The 25,139-nt window shown below is 40.7% G+C and overlaps 3 protein-coding genes across 5 annotated transcripts in view; all 3 read right to left on the bottom strand.

Annotated features, from left to right (window-relative positions):
* Positions 1–183: 183 nt before the first annotated feature.
* On the bottom strand, positions 184–2,936 carry mcrip1 (MAPK regulated corepressor interacting protein 1). Its single transcript, XM_074696964.1, has 5 exons — positions 2,805–2,936; positions 1,990–2,083; positions 1,680–1,798; positions 1,038–1,142; positions 184–931 (listed from the first exon to the last, which is right to left on the bottom strand). Exons 2-5 carry the CDS (start codon positions 1,995–1,997, stop codon positions 867–869), a joined length of 297 nt encoding a protein of 98 aa, XP_074553065.1. The 5' UTR covers positions 1,998–2,083; positions 2,805–2,936; the 3' UTR covers positions 184–866.
* A 925-nt stretch (positions 2,937–3,861) lies between these two features.
* On the bottom strand, positions 3,862–5,572 carry ppp1r27a (protein phosphatase 1, regulatory subunit 27a). Its single transcript, XM_074697281.1, has 3 exons — positions 5,137–5,572; positions 4,875–5,025; positions 3,862–4,495 (listed from the first exon to the last, which is right to left on the bottom strand). The coding sequence occupies exons 1-3, from the start codon at positions 5,570–5,572 to the stop codon at positions 4,375–4,377; spliced, it is 708 nt and encodes a 235-aa protein (XP_074553382.1). The 3' UTR covers positions 3,862–4,374.
* A 12,327-nt stretch (positions 5,573–17,899) lies between these two features.
* pecam1a (platelet and endothelial cell adhesion molecule 1a) overlaps positions 17,900–25,139 on the bottom strand; it is a 189,603-nt gene continuing 182,363 nt past the window's right edge. Inside the window, exons 8-17 of one of the 3 annotated variants that reach the window (XM_074697545.1) lie at positions 24,791–25,072; positions 24,413–24,712; positions 24,048–24,329; positions 21,263–21,395; positions 21,052–21,119; positions 20,895–20,948; positions 19,078–19,167; positions 18,938–18,994; positions 18,361–18,383; positions 17,900–18,172 (exon numbers count right to left, since the gene is read on the bottom strand). In XM_074697545.1, the coding sequence (XP_074553646.1) occupies positions 18,011–18,172; positions 18,361–18,383; positions 18,938–18,994; positions 19,078–19,167; positions 20,895–20,948; positions 21,052–21,119; positions 21,263–21,395; positions 24,048–24,329; positions 24,413–24,712; positions 24,791–25,072 (1,451 nt within the window). In that variant the 3' untranslated portion in view covers positions 17,900–18,010. The other 2 variants (XM_074697543.1, XM_074697544.1) reach the window with 2 other exon arrangements.

Raw genomic sequence — 25,139 nt, 5'->3', positions numbered from 1 at the left:
TGCTCTTGGATACATGAATGAAAAAAAACTGCCTTGTGAAAATGCTCATTGGCTTCAACTTATTCTAAAACATAATAATCTTCTCGCCTGTCTTGTTTCATTTCACAACTGTAAGCTAAAAAATGGGAGCCTAACTTTATTTTTCTTCTCTATTTTCCTTGGTTGGAATAAGACAAGCAGGTGTACTGTAAAATCTTTTATTCAACATTTTGTTTCAAGGTTCCGGGAACAGGGTTGACCAAGGGCAGCATACTTGTAGGGGGTGGGGAAGGAGTTTTTTTTTTTTTTTTTTTTAAGTAAAGTTCATTTGAAGGGGGAAATTCAATAAAAACATTGGCCTTATACATTGCATTTGGCTGCCAAAACTTGCAGGTACAGTGTGTATCCAATGTGACCATTCCATTACTTTTATAACTGACTATCTTCAGAAAAAAATAGAAGTCAGCCCTTCCGCATTTTCTTCCAAAGTCATATGAGTAACAGTAGTAAAGAAACACGGTTTGTTTAAGACTGCAGTCTTCTGTGTCCTGTGGTACGTGTCATCAAGTTGAACCTCAGCATCAGGTGTCAGCAAGCTTTGAGAAAACTTTGCATCAGTCCCATCCACATAAACAATATGACAATTTTGTGACTTGAAAAACATGAACCAAGGAAAGGGGAACATCTTGTTCCCTGGACTCCTGCTTCTTTTCTTCTAGGTCGGCTGCAGAGGGTAAAGAAGACGTGGGGGATGATATGGTCCAGAGTTAAGAAACAAAATTGACATTCTGTGCTTGACTGGCTGACAGGGCTGACTTTCTGGCTGATGGAGGAAAAGTTCTTGAGGATTATGGGTGGAAAAGAGTGAGAAGCTCATCACGAGAGGACTAGGACTTCTTGGAGTCCTGTGTGTTGCGTTTCTTGAGGTCACTCAGGTCCACTGGTGTGAAAGCTGCAGGATTAGCAGAAATGGGTTAACAAACAGCAAAACCTTTTTTTACCTTTTAGTTTTATACGAAAATAAATACACTTGATTTCTACAATGTTCTGAAACTTACAATGTAGGTTTGGATTTGGGCTGTTCTCCACATACTCCTGAGGTCCGCGGTCGTTGCGTTCAATATTTTGTGTTGATCTGATGTCTCTAAGCACACACTGCCAGGCTGTAATAAAAGAGAGACAATCATGTTTTAACATAACTGAAATATTATACTACAGTGTAGAGGCATTAGTGATGCTCAAGTCATGACTGACTGAAGAGTTGAAAGAAATTCTTCCTCTTTTAACTATTATACTGAAAGTGAAATTTTAGATATAATCTGAAGCACCACTAAGCTAGCCTATGTCCAAATACATCATGACAAAGACTAACTTCAGGTTGTACAAGTACCATTGGAAGTTTTTGACATTTAGTAGTATAGATTTTTTTTTTCTCTAAGTAACCTTTTTTGACCTTTTGTTCACATGAAGTGCAGCAGAGATACAAAGTAATGCTGATGTTGAATCATTTCTAAACAGTCAGTCTTGGTGAGAGGTACGTGATGTACATCAAATATTTGTTTACAAGAACCATTTCAGCTCCCCACAATTAAGTGTGGTTTGTTTTTCAAACAGAAAAGTGTGCAAACAATAGCTTTTTTTAGGTATTGATATGAGATTTTTTTTTATATAATATGTATATTATCAGAGAGTGCACTTACTGTCATGTATAAAGCGCACATTTTCCTCATGTGCTGGGGTGAAGAGCTCCCCACTGTTAGTAGGAGATCGGGGGCTTGAAGTCCGCTTGTAACTATTCACCATTCTTGGAGCAGATGAGCTTTATAAACATAAAAACAGCAAATCAACAGCGTGAATAAACACACTCATTTCAACAAAGTCTGTGATTCCTTTTTAATTCAAAATTAACTTGAATTTAAGTGAGCCTGTGTGTGTGATCTAGTGCTTTCAAAGGACAAAGACTTTAAAAAGTGTTTGCATTTATGGTTTAGTGATGAACCTGTTACAGACCTGGTCATTCTGTTTGCAGTCTGTACTCGCTCCTCCCTCCTCTATGGTGAGTGGAATGGAAGATAACAAGGGTTCAGAGGTCCTCAGTTGAATTCTGTCAATAAACAACAGTGTCAACTTCAGCACCCCAACTCTATTTATGAATACATTTCTAAAAATGATACTACAGGCCAGCTATGACATCAAATCAAACTAGTACACAGTCAAATCGTTGTACTTTCGACCACTCAATGGTGAAATGCATTGAATGCTTGCTAATCCCTCAGAACAACCCATAATATCTGCATAGTTCTTTCACATCATGAAGCATTTGTGTTGATGCAAGGGCTAATAACACATCAGTGCAGATGTTAAACAGTTGCTATGCTCCAAAGGTACCCTGTGTGTCAGGAAGAACTGATCTCATGCTGATGCTTGTGAGCCAAGGGGCTTTTGTTTACGTTTTACATCACTAGCTTGAACAGTGCTAGCATGAAGCTATAGGACCACAATCAGCACGTTAAATCACGTTACTGCTTCATTAATTGTGGACTGGAGAATATATCATGCATTGTATAATTTTCCGCTTTCTACTCATATGCCTCCTGTAACTACGTCCTGAGGTTAGCCAACTAAAGATTTGCTGACATAACAAATTTAGCATACTGCAGCTAACTAGCCAGCTAGCTGGTGATTTACATTGTCTTGTCGTAACGTTAGCTTCAATGAGCTCACATCTTACGGGATCTGGATATGTATTAGAGAGACACTTGGCGCAGTTTTAATTTTTATTAACCCGTTCAGCTGAGGGAAAATATTACTGACAGTCAACAAACCTTTTAATGGCCCTTCCTTTCGATTTCTTTATTCAGAGGCTGTTCGCCGTCAGACCTGCTAAAGCGTTGCCAATGCCAACAAATCATTTCCGGGTAACAGCCGCGGATAGGAAGAGGCTCGTCCCGCACAACCCATCCTAAATCTTATATATTATATATTTATATATATCAAAATGCACAGAGATAGAATTTTTGGATTCTTAAAAAGCTTCAAGAATTACAATTGTAATAAATAAATAAGTTAGTAAATAAATAAATAAATAAATAAATAAATAAATAACTATCATAGTGCGTTTGTGGAGTCCATGGAAGCCCGTTTCCGCCGGAGGAAAAATAATAATAATAGAACGAAAATGGAAAAAATGCCTGTACACCATATGCAGGTTTGTTTTTACCCTCTTACAAGCAATTCAGGGAATATTTTGTCTCTTACAATTTTCAAATAAGACTTTTTTTTCTGGACTTATGAGGTTAATATGTTATCAAAAATATTTAACAGACAAAGGTAACTAGAGGAAAATGTGTATCGAGCATTAAGTGATGACAAACTTTCTGCTTACTGCATACACATAAAGTCCAAAGACTTACACCAGTTTTAAATCTTGGGTCTAAGTGCCTTCAGTGTTTTTGCTCCTTTATCCTGTTTTGAGCTACAAGTCCATCTAAAACTTCATAGCTTTGTTAGTCTGGATTATTTTAAAACTAGGATTTAAGATAATCTGAGGAGTGTATGCTCTTGTTTTACTGCTGAACTCTGCTTATTTATTAATTTATGTACTGTTTACTTATTGTTTCATAAACAGACCACACACTGAGACCCAGCCATTATTAGAAAACGTTTCTTTATTTATGAAAATGTACAAAAATATTAATTGGACAGAAAATCATAAGACTTAAACAGCTGACATTAGCATTTCTACAACAGAATAAATCAATAATACAGTACAGAAAATACAGCGACAGTGGAGATGCTTGGAGAGCAAAGTCTGTGTTATTTTGATGTCTGATCCTAAATAAAGATTCAGGTATTCGTTCAGTCAATCCTCCCCCTGCCCAGCAGTGAGGAAATAAAACTCAAGTTTATAAAACATCCCGGAAAAAATCTGTACTGTAAAGTTTGTATAAAGAATATAATACATACAGTCTGTAAAGTGCAACCAACTACTAAAAAGTAACTGTTAGACACTGACATAATGATAGACGCTTAGACCGAGATGCTCATGATGATAAAAATGAGTCTGATTTCTAATTGAGTGATATATTGTTGTTACTTTTCATGAGCTATGAGGGAAAACAGGGAGATATTCACAAATTTGCATTTGGAGCAGAGGCACCAGCAGAGTGAAAGATTCATCAGAAAGCACAGAAATACTCACCTGCAAGTGTCATAAACTGTATTACGCTATATTTAAAAAGTGACATCAATGCACGGTGAGCTACACTTTTAAATATGGAAGAACAATAAGAACCTAGTCCTTGGGATAAGCAACATGATTCTAACACATTTTGGGTATTTGTTACTGTAAGCTTGTGTTTTGTTACTGTTTTCTGTCTCTGTGTTGGGGCCCCATCACACACAGCCTGCTTCAAACAGCTTGAGCAGCGCTTTGCACTCCGGGTCGATGAGGTCTGCCGGCTTTTCTCCATTTTCATTCTCAACCTCTGTGCTTGCTCCCATCTTCAGCAGGAAACTTAGAAGAGGGAGAAACAGGACATTATCTTCCCAAGATATAGATATATACAGTAATTTTCTGACACATGGCAGGGTTTGATGTTACAGCAGCTGCTCTTGAAGTTGCTGTGATTTCAATCAGTTAATTTAGGTTTAAAGAGCATTCTCAAAATAATTTCTAAAATAAGTATCATTGTTTTCCTTTTTTGCCTTTTTTCCCTTTAAAACTGTAGCGGCAGATGAATGTGTAGAGTGCTTGGGTCAAAAATATCTTCCCAGAAGGGAAAATTGGATATACCATATTCAATTGCATGGTATAGTCTTGAATGATGTCATATTGTGTAGTATCATATTGTGTGTTGAAGTGTAACGAGAAAGATCAGAAGGTCGTGTCATACCTGGCGATCTCTGGGTACCCGTCACTGCAGGCCATGTGAAGTGGCGTCCAGCCATCTTCATCTCTCTGGTGAACATCGGCGCCATATTTGATCAACAACTTCACCACCTCTAGGTTTCCTGTCAGCACAGCTTCATGTAGTGCTGCCATACCTGCACACACACACCAACACTCCATTTACACCACTTCTGATCTTTAATCCTCATCACCTGACAGTGTTTCAATGTCGTAATCGAGTTTTAAAGCTGCAAAGTCGTGCTCACCTGAATGGAAAATGGTATCCACGCGGACCTTCCTCGCCCTCATGAAGCGACCAATCTGCTCCATATCCCCTCGTCTGACGATGTCCTGGAAGATGATGTCATTGGGAAAGTGCACAGTCCTCTTGGCAGGTGTGATAGGTATCACCGGTGCAGGTTTTTCCTGAGCTGGTGTACGCGGTGTTGATGTGTACCGTGATGCTTTGCTGTACGAAGGTACGTACGTGGACGTGAGCTTGTAGGTGGATGTGTAAAGTGACGGTGTGTAGTGTGTGGAGCTGTACTGTGTTGGGGTGTACTTTGTTATGGAGGAGTATGAGGGTGTGTAGTGAGTTGGTGTGTAATGTGTAGGAGTATAAAGGGTGGGTGTGTGGTATGTTGGTGTGTACTGAGAGCTGCGTGTGTACGATGACACCGGTACATGGTAGTTGTACTTCATCCCGGCTGCTCTGCCTCCTCCTTTGCTGTCAGCCCAGGAGGAGGAAAGTGAGAAATCCAAGAGTGCAGTCAAATCCAACAAAGAGGGAAGTATCCTTTTCTCTGAGTCCTCTTTTCTCCCCTTGCTTCCTTATTATCCTCTCAGCCTTTCGTTGTATCTCCTGCTTTTTCCTTGCTGGAGCCTTCCTTGGATCCTCACTCCGACCTGAGTTTGAACTTATTCTCTGCGCAGTGTTTCTTGCAATTGCATGGAGCCCTTGTCTGCCAGATTCAGTGAGAGAAGACTCCTATATACCCTCTGTAAGGCTATTTTAGGGGCCTGGGATCCAGTGACTTCAGCTTAGAAATGAGTGGCCCTTCTGCAGCTCCTCCCTCAGTGCAGTCACAAGCCCAGTGACACTGCACCCACCCCTGGGTCATAAAAAATGTTGACAACCAAAATGTTCCCTCGGGGTGCAGCTCGATACACATCCTCATAAAAAAAAAAACATTTTTACAGTTAATCATGATATCACATTTAGAAACTGGGTGACAACACCGCGTAGGAGTGTGGTTTCTTCCCCGTCAGTGAGTGGTTCTGTTCGTCACTTTTCTCTGAATCATTTTATTTTCAGTGCTGTGGATGACACAGATATATAATACAGGACAAGCAGCAGCACCTGATTTTATTTTGGCATGTGATGTTGATTTGTCTGCTGAGGTCACGCTGGGATGGTGCAGTTCAACTTATTTTAAGAAAGAGACGTTGTAAAGTCATTTAAAGCTCCTGTGGGTTGAATTTGGCGCCCCCTGTGGACAAAGCTGTACCTTTAACTCTTTGCTGATCTTATTCCTGTTTATTTATAGGTCAAGTTTTTTTTTTCAAGGTGACTTAAACTTGTCAGAAACAATATCTTTTTCTACAGTTTATCTTTTCTTCATAAAACAAAAAATTTACAGTTTGAAGAAAGTTGTTCTGACACCCACCAGGCCATCGCGATCCACCACCCGTGGTTTCAAACATTAAAAACAGCCATGTTGAAGATTCGCAAGATTCCTGTTGTTGTTTATTAGCCTCTGTAATTCATACAGAAGCCTGAGTATTATTTCAGTGTGTTCAATAACCAGACAAAACCTCCTCACCGGAGCTTTAAAGAAAACAAACGTGTTTGTTTCTGTTTTACGTGAGGACAGATCTGTATGTTCTGTTTTAAGTTTACGTCTTCATATTTTTCCCCGTTTGCGCGTGTTCTCTCTCGTGTTCTCTGCCATGTTCCCCACTGACCTGCAGGTCAGTCATGCGACATTTCACGCTCACCCTTTGCATCATAACCAGATACACCAATAACATTCCCTCAGCGAGAAGGTTATAGACAACCAACCGAGGGGGCAAAGCCACTGAAACCAAAACGTAACCTCTCCTCTCAAATGCCACAGAACGGTCACATGGTTTTCCAGAAATGCAGCTCTGAACTTTTGCCTTTCTGAAACAGACTCCTGAGCATGGCGCGTAAATGTTGCATTACTCACAAAGAGAAGAAGAGGAGTTTTCTCTTTTTATCACTGAGTAACACGCAGTTTGAAGGAATGAGATGGTCACATCGTGCTTGAGGCACCAGCTGTCCTCAGACAGACTTCGAGGATGGGCAGATCTGGATCTAACTGGTTCACAAACACTTTGGACGAGGCCTTGGGTATTTCAGAGACGCTGCCAGAAGTGTAGCTGCTATACTCAGGCTTTAGTTTCTCGTCACTAGTCCAGACACTCCTGATATGACCTTGCTTCAGAACTTGATCTCCTCTGTTTTAATCTGCAGATATTCTAATGAGTTGCAACAAATTCTGCAGATCTGAACATTTAGAGAGTCAAAATGTCTTTGACACTGCCAGAAAATAAAGAGGAGGTTTGACAGTCATGTCCCAGAGCTGCAGGGAGCTTTAAATACATAGTCAGGGACATCTGCCCTGCTGGTATAAAAATTCTCCATGTGTTAATTGTGATGGTCTTGAAGAGATTCTCAAAATAAAATGATCCCACAATAGCTCTGAGTCAGTTAGTTTGGATAATTTGAATTAAAACTGTCTCTCAAAAAAGTCTGCCAGACAACAAGAGCTACAACCCTATTCTCTCACTGCAAAAAAAACTGAAATCTTATGAAGTGTTTTTGTCTTATTTTAAGTAAAAATGACTCATATTCGATATGAGCCACATTCACCTTATCAGTTCAGAAAAATGTCTCGCATTAAGTTATTTAAAAACAAAAATGAGGTCATCATCCTCACCTCCTTCTCCTCACCTTGTGGGAAGACAGCAGGCCTTACACCAGCTAGCATTGACATGCTACAGGCTGCTAACAGCTGAGCTCACATGTAAACAATGTGGCCATGGTTACATGTAGGATCTCCAGACAAACCGGAGAAAAAGTACTAAAAATATCACTGAAGCCACAAAAAGTTTGGTGTCCATGACCAACAAATTAGTCATACAAAGTAATGATCCACTCCAAATACAAAGATTACGAAAAAGAGACAAAAAAATTACAAGAAACGGACATAGAGAGAGCTGCTGCAAAAGGCAGCCATAGCCAACAGCAACCAATGGTAATCTAATTAATCTAACTAATGGTATCTGTTATCAAGGTGTTCCTCAGGGATCCATCCTGGGTCCTCTTTTATTAGAGTGTACCCAATAAAAGCTGCTCTATTTGCATCCAAAACCATGAAGTACACTTTTATGCAGATGACACCATTTTTGATACCCCTGTCTTCTCTTCCAGTTGGACTGTAGCGTTCTGCTTTGATACATTTCAGATCTCAAATCTCCGACAGCTTCTTCTTAATCCTTGTAAAACTAAATGTAATCGACTCCCTGGGTCACCCAGACGTATCCTGACTGCTGCACATAAACGCTCTTCAGGTTTCTGAAATCAAGATGTTTAATGTGGCAGATATCTGGGACCAGACTTGCGTTTCCAAACCATGTGGATCCCCTGCCAGGCAAACTAAGAAGTCCAAACTGTTGTAACTGATAATTTATCACTCGTCTCCCTGCATTTGTGGGTCAACTTGAAAAAAATCGTTGATGGGTGTTGATTTATTTCATATATTTCTAATTTTTTGTTGCAAATCCCAGAAAGGACATCATAAGACTCAGATCATCTTCAGAGGAATGATCTAATTAATCTGTGTTATGGTTTGAGCTGACTCCAGATTTGCTTTTTGTCACCTCTCTGAGCTACTGGTCTCTAAACTGGGGGATCAGGGGTAAAAGGCTTACAGTTAATGTCTAGACAAATTGAAGTGAGAGTATCTGAATGTTCACAGCTTGAGGAAGAGGCTTTTAGAAGCTGCTCTCAGGTTTCACAGTCTCTTATATGGTATCCAGGGGGTGCTGGGGCGTCCCTGAGCAATGGTGATACTCCCTCCTCTCCTCGCCTCGCCTCTCCTCGGCTGCTTCCTCCTCAACAGGGGAAAACAAGAACGTCCTCCTGGGCAAAATGTTTGTTTGTTACAGCCCGGTGTTAGGCCCGCTATTGGACAAGCGCCAGCCAGAAGTCTCACGCGTTACGGCTTCTTGTTATATTTAGTCCAAGGCCGCCCTCCTCCTCCTCCTCCACCTCCCCCATCTTCTCCGCCCTTTAGGGTTCAGCTATGATCTGTCAGATTACCAAGAAGTCAGAGTTGAAAACATTTAGGTGACGGGAACATTTCCAGAGGAAGAACAAGCAACAACAATCCTGGACAAAAAGTTTGGAGGTTCTTTGTGGTATCAGCAGAAAATGTCCCTGTGTTCTCGCATTATTGACCCCACAGTTTTCTTTTGCTGTGTTTTTTTTTTGGCTTTGTACCTCTGCCAGGTCTTCAGGGACAAACAGCTCAGGAAGCTAAAGCCATAAAAACGATGAATATAATGTCCGCCTGTCACTGAGGCTTATCACCGGGCTATACGTGTTACCAAAAAGCCAGCTATGCATTCCTTAACACTCAACTGAGCAGCACGCTGCAGGTAGAGGGCAGGTTAATGACTGCAACTCCTAAAAATAAAAGCTGTGAGGAGTCCTGTCTGCTAAGGTCAATGTGACACAGGTGTTCAAGGTGAAACGTGTATTTTTACACGCCATACATCTTTTCTACTAATGTTCCTTCAGGTGACACCAGGAGGAGTGATGCATTCCTGGAGCTCACCTGGATCAGAGGAGGGTAAACACTGCAGGGATTAGTCTCTGTCTGGATCACTGGGAGACACTCACACCGGTTGAAAAGTGTCCGGTTACGGCACGCGCATTTGGCAGGAACCAAAAAAGAAGAAGGAATCTAAAGCAGGTGAATGTAATCCTCTGAGGTTTGCTGAGAAAGAGGGATGACGTGATGCCTGCAGCGGAGGAGGTGGTCCCATCTTTAGAGGCAGAAAGAGACGAGAAGACAAGAGAGTTTATTTATGGTTCACAGTTAAATGGTCGGTCACAATCACTGGATTTGGAAGAGACGATGTGCTACATCTTCTTTAGAAAAGAGTTTTAGACCAATGTCATCAATATCAAACTATATTTAACATTTGCTTTGTCAGAGCAGCTCACACAGCCAGATATGTGTGTTTACAGTGGGATCAGGATCAGGTGAGTCCCACACTGAGCCAACTGAACACACTACTGCAGCCAACTGGAGTGAATTGAGCCATTTGCTGCTGAAAATGAGCCCAGCTGCCATCTGGCCCTGCATACGCCGCATGGCCCTCGTGGTTCCCATGCCTGTGCACTCTTAAGTTGCTGAGCCCTCCCAGTCATGAGCACATAGTTTCCATGGGAATAGGTCAATATTCAGCACACACTGAGGGAATATTTGTATTAAAAGGGTCTCATAAAAGCCGGGTATGGGTTTTGTTTTGTTGTTGTTTCTTGAAAAAGATGGTTGAATTCAGAAAACACTTTGACTAAATAATGAAAATGTGTGTAAGATGTTTTGTTTATCATATATGTTTTAAATCTTTATGTATTGTAAAACAATTTTTGAGATCATGATGCAGAGTGAAGCTACAGAGGGCTTTAAAATTGTCATCAGGTCAACAGCGAACGCCAAGAAGTTGGAAATTAAACTGTCATGGTGCACTCAGCTTTCAGCTTCAGCCTTTTTCATTTGGTGGTTAAACAATTTTATGATTTGATGGAGGAAGGAGCTGAGTTACAGCAAAGTAGGGATGATTACCCTTCACATATGAAACGACCGGTCCTCCACGGTACCAATTTTTGGCTTTTGTCTGTATTTATGTGGTAATACATATAAATTTGTTTAATAATAAAATCTCAAAGTTTTTCAGTTTAACATATTTATTTCTCAATATACAAACGTGGTCTGCACAATGGCACAACGGTAAGCACTGCAGCACAGCAAGAAGGTCGCCGGTTCGATTCCAAGCTAGGCCGGTGAGCCTTTCTGTGTGGAGTTTTACGTTCTCCCTGTGCATGCGTGGGTTTGGGTTCTCCGGCTTCCTCCCACAATCCAAAAACATGCTCACCAGGTTAATTGAACGCTCTAAATTGTCCATAGGTGTGGGTGTGTGTGTTAATGGTTGTCTGTCTCTGTCAGCCCTGTGATTGACTGGTGACCAGTCCAGGGGGTACCCCGCCTCTCGCCCAATGACAGCTGGGATAGGCTCCAGCCACCTGCGACCCTGAACAGGATAAGCGGTTAAGAAATGAATGAATGAATGAATGAATGAATGAAGGAATATATAAACATGCAATGCTGTGTTCAAGTCCAGCATGGAAAATCGCCTACTCTTCCACTCCCTCACAGTCAAGGATGCACTGCAAAAACTGAAATCTAACCAAGTGTTTTTGTCTGATTTTCCTTAGAAAATGTCCTTTTAGATTTAAAATGAGCCTCATTGAACTTATCAGTCCAGAAAAATGTTTTATATCAAGTTATTCAAAGATAAAAATGAGGTCTGCATTGCTAGTATTAAATAAAAAATGGATTATGCCAATGGAATAAGAAAAAAAAGTGCACCAAAATTTGCTTGAAACTAGATCAATGTCTTAATGTAAGTTATTTTTCTCTTTATCCATTGGCAGATTTGTTTTACTTGTTACTTTAAAAAAGCGTCTTAAAACCCATTTTTATTCTTTGGTTTTTAACCTCAGCAAGACATTGTTTCTTTGCCTGATCTTCCTATTCCTTTTGTTTTCTTGTATTTGCTTTTAATTAATTTTAGTATGTTCTCTTTTAAATGCCTGTTTTTATCTTTTTATTTGTATCTACCAGTACAGCACTTCGTTTACAGCTGTGGTTGTTTTTAAACAAAGTTGGTATGGTATGGTAAACATTTCAGACCTTATTTTTGTTTTTGGATAACTTAAAATAAGACATTTTTCTGGACTGACGAGTTAAATGTGGCTCATATCAAGTATAACAGATCAATTTTTACTTAAAATAAGACAAAAACACTTGATAAGATTTCAGTTTTTGCAGTGTGTGGTAAGGTACCGAAACATGGAGTTTGATTTTATGTGAATCGGTACTTGGGACCACAGACAGAATTCAGTCTGAATTCTGTATCCATCCCTTCTGCAAAGATCCTGGATTAAATGAAGAAATCTTGGCCTCCTTTTTTCAAAGAGGGAGAGTGATCTCAGCTTCAGCGTTGGACTACAAACCTACTTCATCCTTGTAACACAACTCGCTATGATCCCGTTACTCCATCTTTATAAATATGATGCACTGACTGGAAAACCTCCAACATTTTGTCGTTCCACTTTCAAGGATGAGTGGATCAGTCCACAGATCAGCACTGAGAGGAGCTGCTGGGCATCAGGGAACAAACGTTTATTAACACAGTTTGAAACCATTAACTAATGTCACAGCTCTGGGGACAGGTGCAGAGAGGTGGTGGAGCTGAATGAACTCTGGAGGAGGCCTGCTGGGAGTGCAAATGTGTTTTTTGTTCCAGGGGAAACATAACGGCTGAGAGCACGTCCAAATGTTGGCGTACTGTAAGGAAGGGCACAGCGTTTGAACTCCAGCACCTCCAGACCGCACATAAACACCTGGCAGTCTGATGCCTTATGTAACCCCAAATTAAAAAGCTTCCAGTCCAGCTTTGAATCAATAATCCCATGTGACGGTGGAGAGCTTTTATAGAGTGCTTAGTGGTTTGAATGAAGACAAGGGAAAAGCTGACATTGACGAAGATTAAAGGAAGCTGTCCTGTGAAGAGGTAAAGGCTGGAAACAGGTGCTGCAGTCGGTCGGGGACGCTCTGACAGAGCAGGCAGGAGAGGCGTACCGACTGTTTGTGTGAGGATTGGGTTACCTCACTCCGATCCTGTACGCACGGAAAAGCAGGTCAGGGGTTAAAAGTTCTACATACCTGATACTAATTTGTTTATACCTGATTGCACAATAAGGGCGTGTGTCAGGGCGGTCAGTGGACGTTTGAGAACCTCCTCCGGTTTCTCTGCCGCTGTGTTTCTCCAGACCAGGTTGGTCAAAGTTGGAAGGAATTAATTTCCTGGATCTGTGGGAGCTTAAGCAATGAAAGATGGAGGACATTGAACAGGTGGACTCACTGAATCTAATCTTTCCTGGGTATATGAAGGACAATGGAGATCAGATTTGGACACAATGGCTGTGCCAAGCTAGCCTTGACCTACAGTCCCTATAGAGCACGCTGACATATGGCTGTCGTGTTATCTACAAGCAGTCAAAGCGATAATTACTCCTCTAATAGTCCTACCAGGAATCATGCTACCATATTATTTGGTGTATAGGTGCACTTTGAATTTCTTTAGCTATCCTCTGACCTGTGAGCAGTTAGCAGGAAGAGAAAAGAGCCATTAAAACACCACGCTTTGGTAGATAACTCCAAGTTCTTCTAATTTATTCTACTCAAAGTTAGCTAAAAGTCTTTCTTTGTCGGATTGAGGTGATAATTTACATTTTGTATGAGATGACTTTGTCCGTGGGATGTCTCAGGGCGAGAGGAAGGAGGTGATTAGAGGAAGGAGAGATGTCCTTGTGTTCATGTAACTCTCATACTCTGACTTCCTGTTCTTGTAGCATTGCTGCAGCTGCTGTAGCCCTGGAGGGTAATACACTTCATAAACTGTTATGAAATACAAAACTGAAATTTAGTGCTTTCAAATTTGATTTTTTCCCCCTAGTATTCATTACATCAACGCTCACTACACTGTAAATTGCACAGCCCCACATATTTTTATATTATTGAATTTTCTACATTTTTTATTTTTATATCTTAATTTTTTTAATATTCTGTTTCATATTGTGTATCGCCTCTGGCTCTGTGTAATTTATGTAGTTTTTGTTTTGTAATTCACTTTTTATTGCTTTTTAAACATTGTAACATTAAAAAAAAAAGAAAACAACAGGTAAATACATGTATTGGACCCAAGAACTAGTCCCTTACAACAACAACAATTTACAAAAGGATAGTTAAATGAAACAGAATAAACCCTAATTATAAAAATAATAATAATAATAAAATAAATGATAATAATAATACTAATAATAATACTACTGCTAATAATAATAATAATAATAATAATAATAATAATAATAATAATAATAATAAAACAAAAAATACATGAAATAAAATAAAATATAGTTATTTTAAATGATAATAATAATAAATGATAATAATAATAACATGTATATATACATGTATATATCAGGATTAGGACCAACCTGTTATAATTCTCCTAACACACATCTTGTAGGTAGTTCAAAAAAGATTTATGTAGTTTTTAATTTTTTAGCATCAATACACAAGGTCAAATTCCCTGTATGTGCAGATGTACTTGGCAATAAAACCTGATTCTGAACTTCTGCAGCTTCAGCCTCAGCGCTCCAGGATCAGGACTACAGCATGTGGTCTATTTCTGCAGAAGAAAGATGAGGTCTACACAATGACCTCATTGCACCATCTAAAGACCACTAACAGCATTGGCCCCATAAGGCCAAGTCAAAGACAGGATATTCCCAGAATGCATTTCACTGGGGTCAATGTGCTAATTTTAGCACGGGGACCAATGGCGGTTCAGGAGTTGTGCTCCACATACACAAGGTGCTGCTGGATCAGGTTACGTAACGAAGACACGACCAGTACATGGACTCAGCGGGGCCTATGAGACTCGTCTAGTCCTGGTTCATATGTACGTATATGACCCCGCCCCTCTCCGGTATTACAGCACTGCTGGCACCATAAGCCATGATCATGTGACTTCATCACTCTTTGGGTTGGTGCCTGTTTGTAACAGGAGTCCTAAAGGTCGCTGAAGGTTCCCGACCTCACACCGCAGGTTGGGAACAGTAGTAAATCCAGAGAAGAGTCAGGACCTGAAGGCAGGACAGCACCATCCATGGGCACAGAGTCCGAAACCAGGACGCTCTCAAAGCGTTGCAGACTTTCCTGGCAGGGTCTTGAAGATCCTGCAAAGTCTAAGGATGGGGGGTCAACTCTGAGCCAGATCCACGCACTCAGCTCACACAGCTCTTCAGACAAAACCTCTCATGGGGTTTAGAGTCCAGACTTTGGATCTACAGGTTATATTTTTTGATCTGGTTGAAGAAGTCTAGCACATCTCAGATGAGTGGCAGCTCCAAACCAGCTCTGAAAGGACTCATCTTAAAGATCTGACTCTTTGCTGACAGCTCGTCTCTGCACCACGCCAGTTCAACTGTTACATGACTGTGTTTTAAATATATTTCCCAAAATAAAACCAGAGCCGGTCCAGGCCCTGCTCTGCTCTCCTGGTGTTCATTTATACTCAGACAGCCTGTTTCTAACAACTGATACAGTCTCGCTCTCACTCCTGACGCGTAACGCAGTATCAGTTGCTGTTGGCCAGAGGAAGCCGTCCCCTCAGGCCTTCAGAAATGTAATTAATAAAGCATGAGTGACTTCAGCTCTACCCTCAGAGCTGGGTGAGTTTGCATTCTGGCACCTCGGAGCGGAGGCTGAGGCCTCTGGGGACCTCTCTGAGAAGCCAACATTATCGCACTCTGCGCGGTGGAGTGTGTGTGCCTCGGGGAATGGTGCAAACCCAGGAAATATTGTAGCACACCTCGGTGCCACATACTCTGCGCACATACATGAGGACTTAGCGCGCTGCTGTGAGGGAACAAAGCTGAGTGTGGAGCTCAGACAGCTGCGTGTGTTATCTCACACACGTGCACGCGCACACAGACAAACTGCAGATAATGAAGATGAGCACTTCATCTGTGAAGCTGTCCGTGTGTTGGTGTGTGCTAAGAACAGATGAAAGAGCGTGAGTCGGTGGCAGGCCGTCGGTGTTAGCTCTGGTGTCGGGTGTTACAGACTCCCTCGTGGATCTGATCTGCTTTTCCAGGTTCCTAAAAGCTTCCTGTCAAAACTCAGATCCTCATAAGCCTGAGTGTCGACAGCAGAGGCCTGAACTGAGTAAACCCAGCGCACGCTCTCCAGTTCAGGCCCAGAGAGGAGGGGGACTCTGCAAAATATGAAACCACATAGAGTCTGTTTTGGATTTGTAATTATTTGGATCATTATTATTTTATTTGTATGACTCTGTCTGTATTCTGAATCATTTGGGGGCCCAAGGCAAACCCAGTCATTGGGGCCTCAGAGCTAGACTGGCCTTCCCTTGGGTCCATTGTCTCTCTCTGAAAATCAAGGCATGAGACAGTGTATAACTTGAACAGGTTAACATAGCACAAATAAAAGCATTTCTTCCAGTTCTCTGTGCCAAAAACTGAGCAGGAGCTCAGAGGGGATCAAAACTTTGTAACAATTTACTGCAGTATATTAAACAAGCCTCCTCTCCCTTTGTTTTTAAATATTTTCTCAAAATTGATCTCTTTTCTTTGGCTTTTAACACACAGTAATCCCTGATAATGGTTATCTATTTATTTAATTATTTATTTGATTGGTCCTCTTTTAGCTTTTCAGTTGTCTTTTGCAGTTATGTTTTTATTTATTTATTTATTTATCTATTTTTATTTTATTTTATTTTTTGTATTTTACATGGAGTGTTTCTTTTGTCTCATAATAGCCACATATTCTATTTTATTTTAATTTATTTTAATTTAATTTAATTTAATTAAAAAAAATATTTCAGTTTTATTTTAACTATTCAATTTCTCTGAATAGCACTTTGGACAACAGTGTCTATTTTTTTAAGTGCTTAACAATTAAAGTTGGATTGGATTGAAAGTTCTGTACTTCAGTTTGATTTTGAAAAAAGATGAATCCATATCTTAAGCCACACTGTCCTGTGTTTGAAATCTTTTATAGTTATTTACTTAATAACGTTTTAGAGCTACAGTAGCAAACAAGAAAGTTTGAAGTAAAAAACATTATAAGATATTGAAAAGAATAATTCTGCAAAGAAAAATGTGTACATATCAAGCATAACATGAAACGAAAAAAATCCAGTGACCATAGTTTTTATGTGTTGTAAAATCAAAGATACCATGTTTAGGCACCTCAACGCATCCTTGTGACTGTGAGGGGGTGGGGGAATAGTCGATTTTCCATGCTGGACATGAACACAGCATTGGATAGTTCTATATCAAAGAATGAAAATGTCAAATTGAAAAAAAATATATATATATTTTACTGGTAAACAGATTTAAATTTTTACCACATAAACACACAAAAGGAACCGAAAATTGGTACGGTTGAGTACTGATACCGATACCCAGGAACAGTAGTGTTTCAGATATGAAAGATACCCATCCCTAAACATGGAGCAGCCCATTAAATGAAATGGGAGGGGGGATACCCAAAACAATCATGAAAGATTAAGCATTTTGATGTATTTTGAAGCACATGAAATAAGAAAAAAGTCACTTTTAATTGAAAAAGACTTCATACATGAGTTTAAAGATATGTTTTGGGGCCCCTAGGAATCTCTGGGCCCCAGTCAATTGCCTCTGTTTGCCTAATTTTAGGCACGTCCCTGCTCTGCAAATGTTCCTCTCAGACCCTTCATCAACCTCAGCCTGGTCTGCAGCTGGACCCAGGATCAGGAGATTCACCTGGAGCATGGAGACCTTGAGCGTTACATCACTGAATTAAAACTCAGCTCATGGAAGCTGAAACTGATCCTCAGTGATGGGGGTACAGTGAGACGGATCACAGCCAGGTGGCACCAAGTTTCCATCTCTGCAGCGCTGCCTGAAATCTGCCCTCTAGTGGTTAAACTGGAGAACTGTCACACAGCAGAGCAGAAAGGAGACGGTGCTCTGAACTCCTCATGCTATGGGAAGGGTTCAGACTGAAGTCTTTTCCTTTGGTCACCACACTTCCTGTGTGTGTGTGTGTGTGTGTCTTACAGAGAAAAAGATTGAGTCACTTCACTTGAAAAAATATTTTATTTTGGCTTCAGAGTGAGTTTACAAAGCGTTAGAAAAAGTTCACAACTGTTCAGAGTCTCTGATGCTGCAGATAAATAAGAGGATAAATATCAGGGGTCTGGCGTTGTGTCCTGTGTGGACGTGTCCTGGTCCACCGTGATGTTTGCATCACTGCTGTCGTTCACTTCTTCGTGCTCATCTGGGACGCCGTGCTCCTCCTGGTCACTCTGGGGACTGGCTTCATGGTTCAGCTGTGCGTACTCCACTGAGCCCTGCAGAGAGGGGACAAAACCTTTAACATGAGGCCTGAGAGCAGAAAATAAAAACAGACTTCATAGTAAAAGCAGATTTTTGATTGGATTTGCATGTGTACAGTACAGGAAATCTCCAGTTTGTAAGGACAGGAAAACTGTGTGTTTGTGTGTGTGTGTGTGTGTGTGTGTGTGTTTTTTCTACTCACACCATCAGTCTGCTCTGGAACACCTGTGACAGTAAAAAGCAGAGGACACACTCAGGAAACCAGAGAAAAGATGTTATGGTGCAGTCATCAGCTCCAACACCTCAGGAAACTTTAACCCATCACGTCACACACTTTCGCGCCAGTGTGTGCAAAACAAAGAGCAGAAAACACTCCTGAGAGTGTGTTTCAGCACTCCTGCTGCATCACTGTGTATAAACAGAGCTGACATTCAAACTGTTGGGAGTTATTAAGACTAAAGGAGTGAACAATGGTCCCAGTTTCCCCTGTGAGGATCAAACAATGGAGCGTGTTTCTCTCAGAGTCTTAACGGATGTTCAAACCGCTCAGCTCGTATTGTTGGGACAGGAAGTTTCTGCTGACGAGAGCAGGAAGTGGACACCTGGCGACTGGGCCTTCTGTTTTAACGGGACATTCTTTCACTAACAATGCAGATGTTTACAGTCAAAGCTGATCCTGTTTCCTGTGCTCTTTTTCTTTTTTCATCAGCCAGTGACCTGATTTCACAGCCTGAGTAACGTCAGAGCGATCCAAAGAAAGAGCAGGATGTCAGTCGTACCTTGTTTGGAGTTTTGGACTTCATTGTTCAACGTGTCTGCAACCTTTTCCTCAGGAGCTTTGGAAACAGACACAAAATGATGTTAGATGGAGTTTTAAAGATGAAAATAATCCTTTTTAAGGATTCTAACACAGCCCCACCTGGGTCAGGAGTCAGCTGTTTGGTTGGCACTTCGGTGTATCGAGGCTCCTGCTTCTCTGGGAAACTCTCGCTGTTCTGGTCATCAGACTCTGCAGCACAAAGTAAAACATCAAACAGACTGGATCCTTCATTTAACACATGTTTAAAGGACACTAATGGTGTAATTAAATGTGATAGTGTTAATTTGACACTTGTGTTGTCATTATTTTAATCTTTAAAGTATCTCCAATCTGTTTTCTGTCAGACACACATGCATTCAAAAAAGATCTTTTCCAGCTCAGATGTTACACTTTATGTCGCCATATTTTTTTGATTTTGAGTTGTTTAATGTCTTTAGAAGTCTTTATTCTAAAAAAGGATCACTGTTATCGCAGTTATTGAGCTTAACATCCTCACTCGTTACCTGGGAACACATGCAGAGATGCACAGCTTAGAGGCATTTAGAGGAAATCCAAAAAAACTGCTGCGATAAGAATTTGCTGGTACATGAAACATATTTGTATTAGACCTGTCAAAATTAATGCAGATTAATCCTATCATCATGAGTAATCTGATCAAAAATGTAAACACGAATAACTCATCTGCTGCATAAACTGACTAAAAATTCCTAAAAATGGCGATGCATTTTGGATAGTTTGCCCAAGTAGATCTAAGAACAAAAAAAAGGCAGAACAGTTTAACAAAATAAAGTATTACACACACTCTGCAGGAAGGAGTTTTGTTTTCTGCTAGTATTTTGGCTATTATGCCACCTAACAAGTGGATTGCAACGAACTCCTAAACCATTAATATTGTCAAGGACATAGGTTTTTCAAAGGTTTGGAAAGTTGCCTCTGAAACTCTGTTAAAAAAGGCTCCATCAAGAAGCACAAAGTTAACGGTGTTTACTAAACATGTTGAGTCTCTTAGCTTATGCAAAATGAAACATGATTTATCTAGATTAATGACGAATGATATTTTTTCAAAGATTCAAGGATTCAAGGAGCTTTATTGTCATTTCAGTGCATCTAAAACATGAGGTGGAACGAAATTAGTTTCCCTGGTCCTGGTATAAGCCTACATAACCTAGATAGCATACTATATAAATATAAAAACACACTATATAAATATAAAGCACCCGAATAAAAGTTTAAATAGACAATGTCAATCAATTTTTGCATGATTAATCAAAATTAATCCACAGAAACCCGGATTTCAAATCCTAACTGTTTAACAACACTAGTTTGTATCAATCCACAACAGGAAATAGTCCCCAATTTTTCTATGAGTTGACACATTGTGAACTTTATCGATCCACTTCCTGACAGTTTTTTTTTTTTTTTTTAATGCTTTTGATCAGTGATCACCAAACTGTGGGCTGCGGCCCTCTAGTGGACCACACAGGTATTGCAAGTGACCTGCTATACCATTTCTCGATCATTTTGTCAATTTTTGTGCGTGGAAAGGGGGTTTGGGGTGTCTCTATATAAAAAAATACAAAGTTTTAAAACTCAGTTACCTTTTATAGGATAAAAAAAAATAGAAACTATTCTTTACTTTTTTGTTTTGGGTTTGATTTTTCCTTAAAGTGACAAGACAAGTGACAAGCAAATGAGAGAGAGGAACTTTTGCTGATTGACCACTTGCAGCGCGACTGTAGTATTCAGTTCAGTATTTTGTGTTTAATCTTTAATTAAAAAAGTGCTCTGAGGAGGCGTCATATAGCCTCCGTATTTATGGGGTCAGAGACTTAAAAAAAAGGTCCCTGAGCTGGAAAAGGTTGGGAACCACTGCTTTAGATTATTCACAACCAACATCATGCATTTACTCTACTCACCAGAGCCTGATACATGTTCGCTCCACACACTTTTTCCCATAATGCCTGGAGTGACTAGAAAAAGAGCAAAACCAGATCAAGTCCCAGCTGTTTGATCCACATCAAATAAATATTTTCCCGCAGTCATCAGAGTTTGTATCAGTGTCAGAGATCTCACCATTAGCCGCCTCGTTGACCTCGGCCAGGGTGAGGCTCAGCCGCTCCATCTTGGTGCCGGCTGACTTCCTAAGACGAGGTGGATACAGAACACAATCAGCTTCTTAAAACAGGAAGCTCCATAGGCGTAGTTACACCCCCAGCTTTCGTTACTCTCCTTATCGCACCCTTAAACACACGTTTAAATAAGATTATGAGAGTGTATCACTCACACTGAGAGCTCAGCGGTTCTCTTCCTCTTAAAGTGAAGGAGGTGCTTCCTAAAGATGAAAATCAGGATCAGGGCGAGGAGGAGCAGGAGGCAGAAGACTCCGATCAGACCTTTCTTCCAGCCCGCCATCTTCACTGCAGAGAACAATCAAATCAAATCAATCAGTTTGTTATTTTCTCTCTGGACTCCTGACTGTGTTTCTCACCAACGCTCCTGCAGGTTTAGAAGTGTTAGCAGTGTGAATAAATGCAGCCTCTGCTTTAAATGTAAAGTATTTATTATTCTACTGAATACTTTAAAGCTGAGCCTCAGGGTGCCTCAAACTCATTATGGCTCAATTATATAAAGATGTTCTCATAAACGCTGAGTCATAAATAATCATAAGCCTGCTCCACACAGCTACTGGGAGAGGTTGTTGTCCTCTTCAGCTCACCTTCACTCAAATCCCACAGTGGACTCTGTGTTGGTCCCTGACAGACTGTTTATCAGCCACGTTTGGAGCAGGCTCACCAAAACTTCACCACAAATATCTCTCCAAAAGGATCAGGGCAGGTCAGTTTGTACAATGTGGGAATGAGAGAGTTTACAGAGCAGAAGCTGTCTTGTTTTAAGTTGTACTGTAATGGAGCGTTGATCAGGAACTGTGCAGGTCTTGAACTGTATTTGTAGAAGTTGAATATATTCAAACATGTGTCTCTAATTTATTTATTACTGTTTCATTTCACCTTTTTTTTAACGAGGTTGGTCCAATCGAGATCAAAAACCTCTTTTTCAAGTGAGACCAAGACAGGCCGCAGCAAAAACACAAAGTTACAAACAGAAAACACAGAAGGAGACAAAGCACAGTCAACAAAACACAAGGTTATGTTTTCAAATCTATGAGTCATTCTGAGAATCATGTGTTCAAACAGAGAAGCTTTAACATCCATTCAATCTGCTTCCATGTCTTTCATTATAGGTCTAAAAAATTTTTCACTCTGTAACTGATTCCAGTCTGAGGCTGCAGAGACTGAGATCCTGAGAACACAAAGATTGTTGTCTGGTACTTTTCTGCATGATAAAAGCACACAGATATAGAGTTAGCAAATCAAAAATCACTTTATCAGAGGTGTCAAAAGTTTTCACATTCATTAATCAAGTAGAAGTATAGATACTAGACTTTAAAAAGACTTTTGTAGAAGTTGAAGTATCAACTCAAGCTTTTTACTTAAGTTAAAGTGTAGAAGTACTAGTTTTAAAACTACTTAAAGTATAAAAGTAACTGAAAGGGGGGAAATGCCAGGTTGGAGTTATTTACGTTTTGAGTTTGCTTTATGGAGTTAAAGGACAGTTAATGGTCAGGTTTTGAAAAGTTGTCAAAACTGGATGTTAGAAATGGGTTAAGTTCAATAAAAAAACAGCAAAGGAGACCTGGAGAAGTGAGGAAAGGGACTGCCTCCTGACCAGTTTAATTTAACTCAGGGTAATTTCAGTTTTGAGTTTGCGCTATGGATTGAAAAGGCAGTTTAAGCCAGGTTTGAAGTTGCCTAAGTCAGACTGTATTTGGTAAAGTTTTTTGTGTTTTCCCCAAAACTTGGAAAAAATGACTTAAGTCATTGTTTTAATAGGGTGAGGATATGACAAACGCACATACACTCACACTGCCACACATCAATCGCTGTCCCAACCTGTTATCTTATGTTGCTGTGATACAATTCACCCCTTTTTTCACCTCCAATATCAGCTCAGCATGTCTTCCTACCTCTTCACTTTACTGAGACATTCACATTGTAGGTCAAAGAGTTAGGCTGTGCCACAGGGGTCTATAGTTCATATAGTTCATCCCCACTCCTGAGTCTCTGCCACGGACATCTTCATACTATGCTACATACGCTTGTTATGTCCTTGCTGAAGTGTGGCTTGACCTGTGTCATGTGCAGGTGTGATGGATCGCGTACAAACCAACAGGGTGTTGGAATAATATTACGTTTATACATCTCATCCATCCACAATCAAATTCACTATTTCCGGATGGCGTGATTTCAACCGTTTTGGGAGAGATTTTTACTTTTTTGGTGTGTGTCTTTTTGAACAATGACAAGCTGGAATGAACCAAGAGTAGAGAAACTATTATTAAACTATTTTTAAAATGTGTGCAGTAGAAAGTACAGATATAAGCCTGATTTTTTTTTTTTTGTACAGAGAAGAAGGTTACAATTTACTTACCCTAAACAACATGTGTTTTTTGTTTTGCTTTGTTTTGTTTTCCACTTTACTTCTTGCATTATTCGCACACATTTTCAAAATAAAGCTTCATTCATTCATCTGAAATGTAAGGAGTAGAAAAAACAGTTGGCTAAAAATTAATCACTTAAGTAAAGTTTAGATACCCCAAATTTTTACTCAAGTAAGGCAGGTATTTTTGCTTTGTTACTTGACACCTCTGTGCCTTATGAATAGAGATGTAGTAGTGTGTGACCAAAGCAGGCCGTCCACTCCAGAGTACAGCTCACAATGGAGAGTCCGAGGTTTACAGCTTGTTATGAACCTCAAGGAGGCATGTTGTGAAGTATCAACCAAATGGAGACACTTTTCATGTACAAAAGATCACCATATTCTAAAACAGGTAAAAAAAAGAATTCCACAACCTGCTTTTTACATTAAAAAAATTATTGTTTCTCAAACAGAAACTTAGCTTTAGCCTCAGCTTTTTCACAAGACACAGTCATCATTCAATAAACCAAGGTATTTGTAAGAGTGTACCACCTTAAGCGCAGTGTTAGAGACAAGAGAGAGACAACACACACCTCCGATGATGACGGTCTGGCTCTGTCTGGTTTGGTTAGCAGAGTTGCTGGTCTCGCAGTAGTACCCCCCTCGGTCCTCTCCTCTGACATTTTTAATCCTGTGGGAAGCCTCCAGGTGGTTTGAGATCTTGAAGTCAAGAGGGTTTTCTCTTTTAGTGTGGTACCAGGTGAAGGTGATGGGGGGAGTGCCCCACTGGACGTAGCAGGAGAGGGTCAGGTCTTGCCCCTCAGAGACGTCCCCAGTGTTGGGGAGCACAGCTAACAGAGGATCTGACACCGGCTCTGCAGAGAGGGACAAACGTGTTAAACCGTGTTAAACCGTGTTCACTGTGAGTGTGTTGTGATGATTCCTGCGTCCAACACACCGATGATGTTGGTCGTGCGGAGCAGCTGCTGCCCTAACCCAGCCAGGGCCGACTTTTCCTGGCTGTTCTTGGCGTGGCAGATGTAGCTGCTGAGGTCTGAGTGCTTGAAGATGGCAGGGCAGTCAAAGATGGCCTGTCCTCCTGGCCTGCTCACCTTCTTGGTTTCGGACCGCCTGTGAGGGCCGTTCAAGGTGTATTCAACAGGTAAAGTGCCTCTTTCACTGAGACAGAGCAGCTTGAAGGGTTTCCCCAACACCAGCGTGCCCCCCAGGACACTCAACACCGGTATAGAAACAGGAACTGAGGATAAGAGGATAAAAAACTCATCAACAACAGAGCTGCTTCTCGCTGCTCTACGATGAACTTTTAAACACTCACCTTTAGCTTTAACAACCAGCTTCTGACTTTCTTTGACAAAGCTGCGGGACAGAGAAGTAGCCTGGGCTTTGCAGCTGTAGTTCCCATTTTTCTCGGGATGTGCCATAGAGATGAACGTGGCTTCGTTTGTGAGCTTGACGTTATTTTTGTAAATGGAGTACTTGATGCTCTCATTGTCCATCCTCTCAGGAGCATAGATGGTGACGGAGCAGGTCAGTTGGAAGCGATCCCCCTCAAACAGGTTTATGGGCTCCAGGGTCAGGGTCGGCTTTGAAAACAGCTCTGTGAAGAGAGACAGAAGACTTCAGAGGAAGACGCTCTTCATATCAGAGGAAGGTTAAAAACAGAG

Source organism: Halichoeres trimaculatus, unplaced genomic scaffold (assembly GCF_033239565.1).
Source record: "Halichoeres trimaculatus isolate MK-OKI-2021-1 unplaced genomic scaffold, fHalTri1.1 fHalTri1_scaffold_20, whole genome shotgun sequence".
Lineage (NCBI taxonomy): Eukaryota > Metazoa > Chordata > Actinopteri > Labriformes > Labridae > Halichoeres > Halichoeres trimaculatus.
Note: the sequence above shows the minus strand (reverse complement) of the source record. Positions and strands in the feature narration are given on the sequence as shown.

Excerpts from the sequence above, each read along its gene's own strand:
- mcrip1 (XM_074696964.1), bottom strand. Across the intron at positions 1,143-1,679 it reads TGTGCGCTTTATACATGACA|CCTGGCAGTGTGTGCTTAGA; the intron begins GTAAGTGCACTC and ends CTTTTATTACAG. Across the intron at positions 932-1,037 it reads CCCAAATCCAAACCTACATT|CTTTCACACCAGTGGACCTG; the intron begins GTAAGTTTCAGA and ends CTAATCCTGCAG.
- ppp1r27a (XM_074697281.1), bottom strand. The coding sequence starts at position 5,572 with ATGAAGTACAACTACCATGTACCGGTGTCATCGTACACACGCAGCTCT. Across the intron at positions 5,026-5,136 it reads GGATACCATTTTCCATTCAG|GTATGGCAGCACTACATGAA; the intron begins GTGAGCACGACT and ends GTGTGTGTGCAG. Across the intron at positions 4,496-4,874 it reads GGGTACCCAGAGATCGCCAG|TTTCCTGCTGAAGATGGGAG; the intron begins GTATGACACGAC and ends CCCTCTTCTAAG.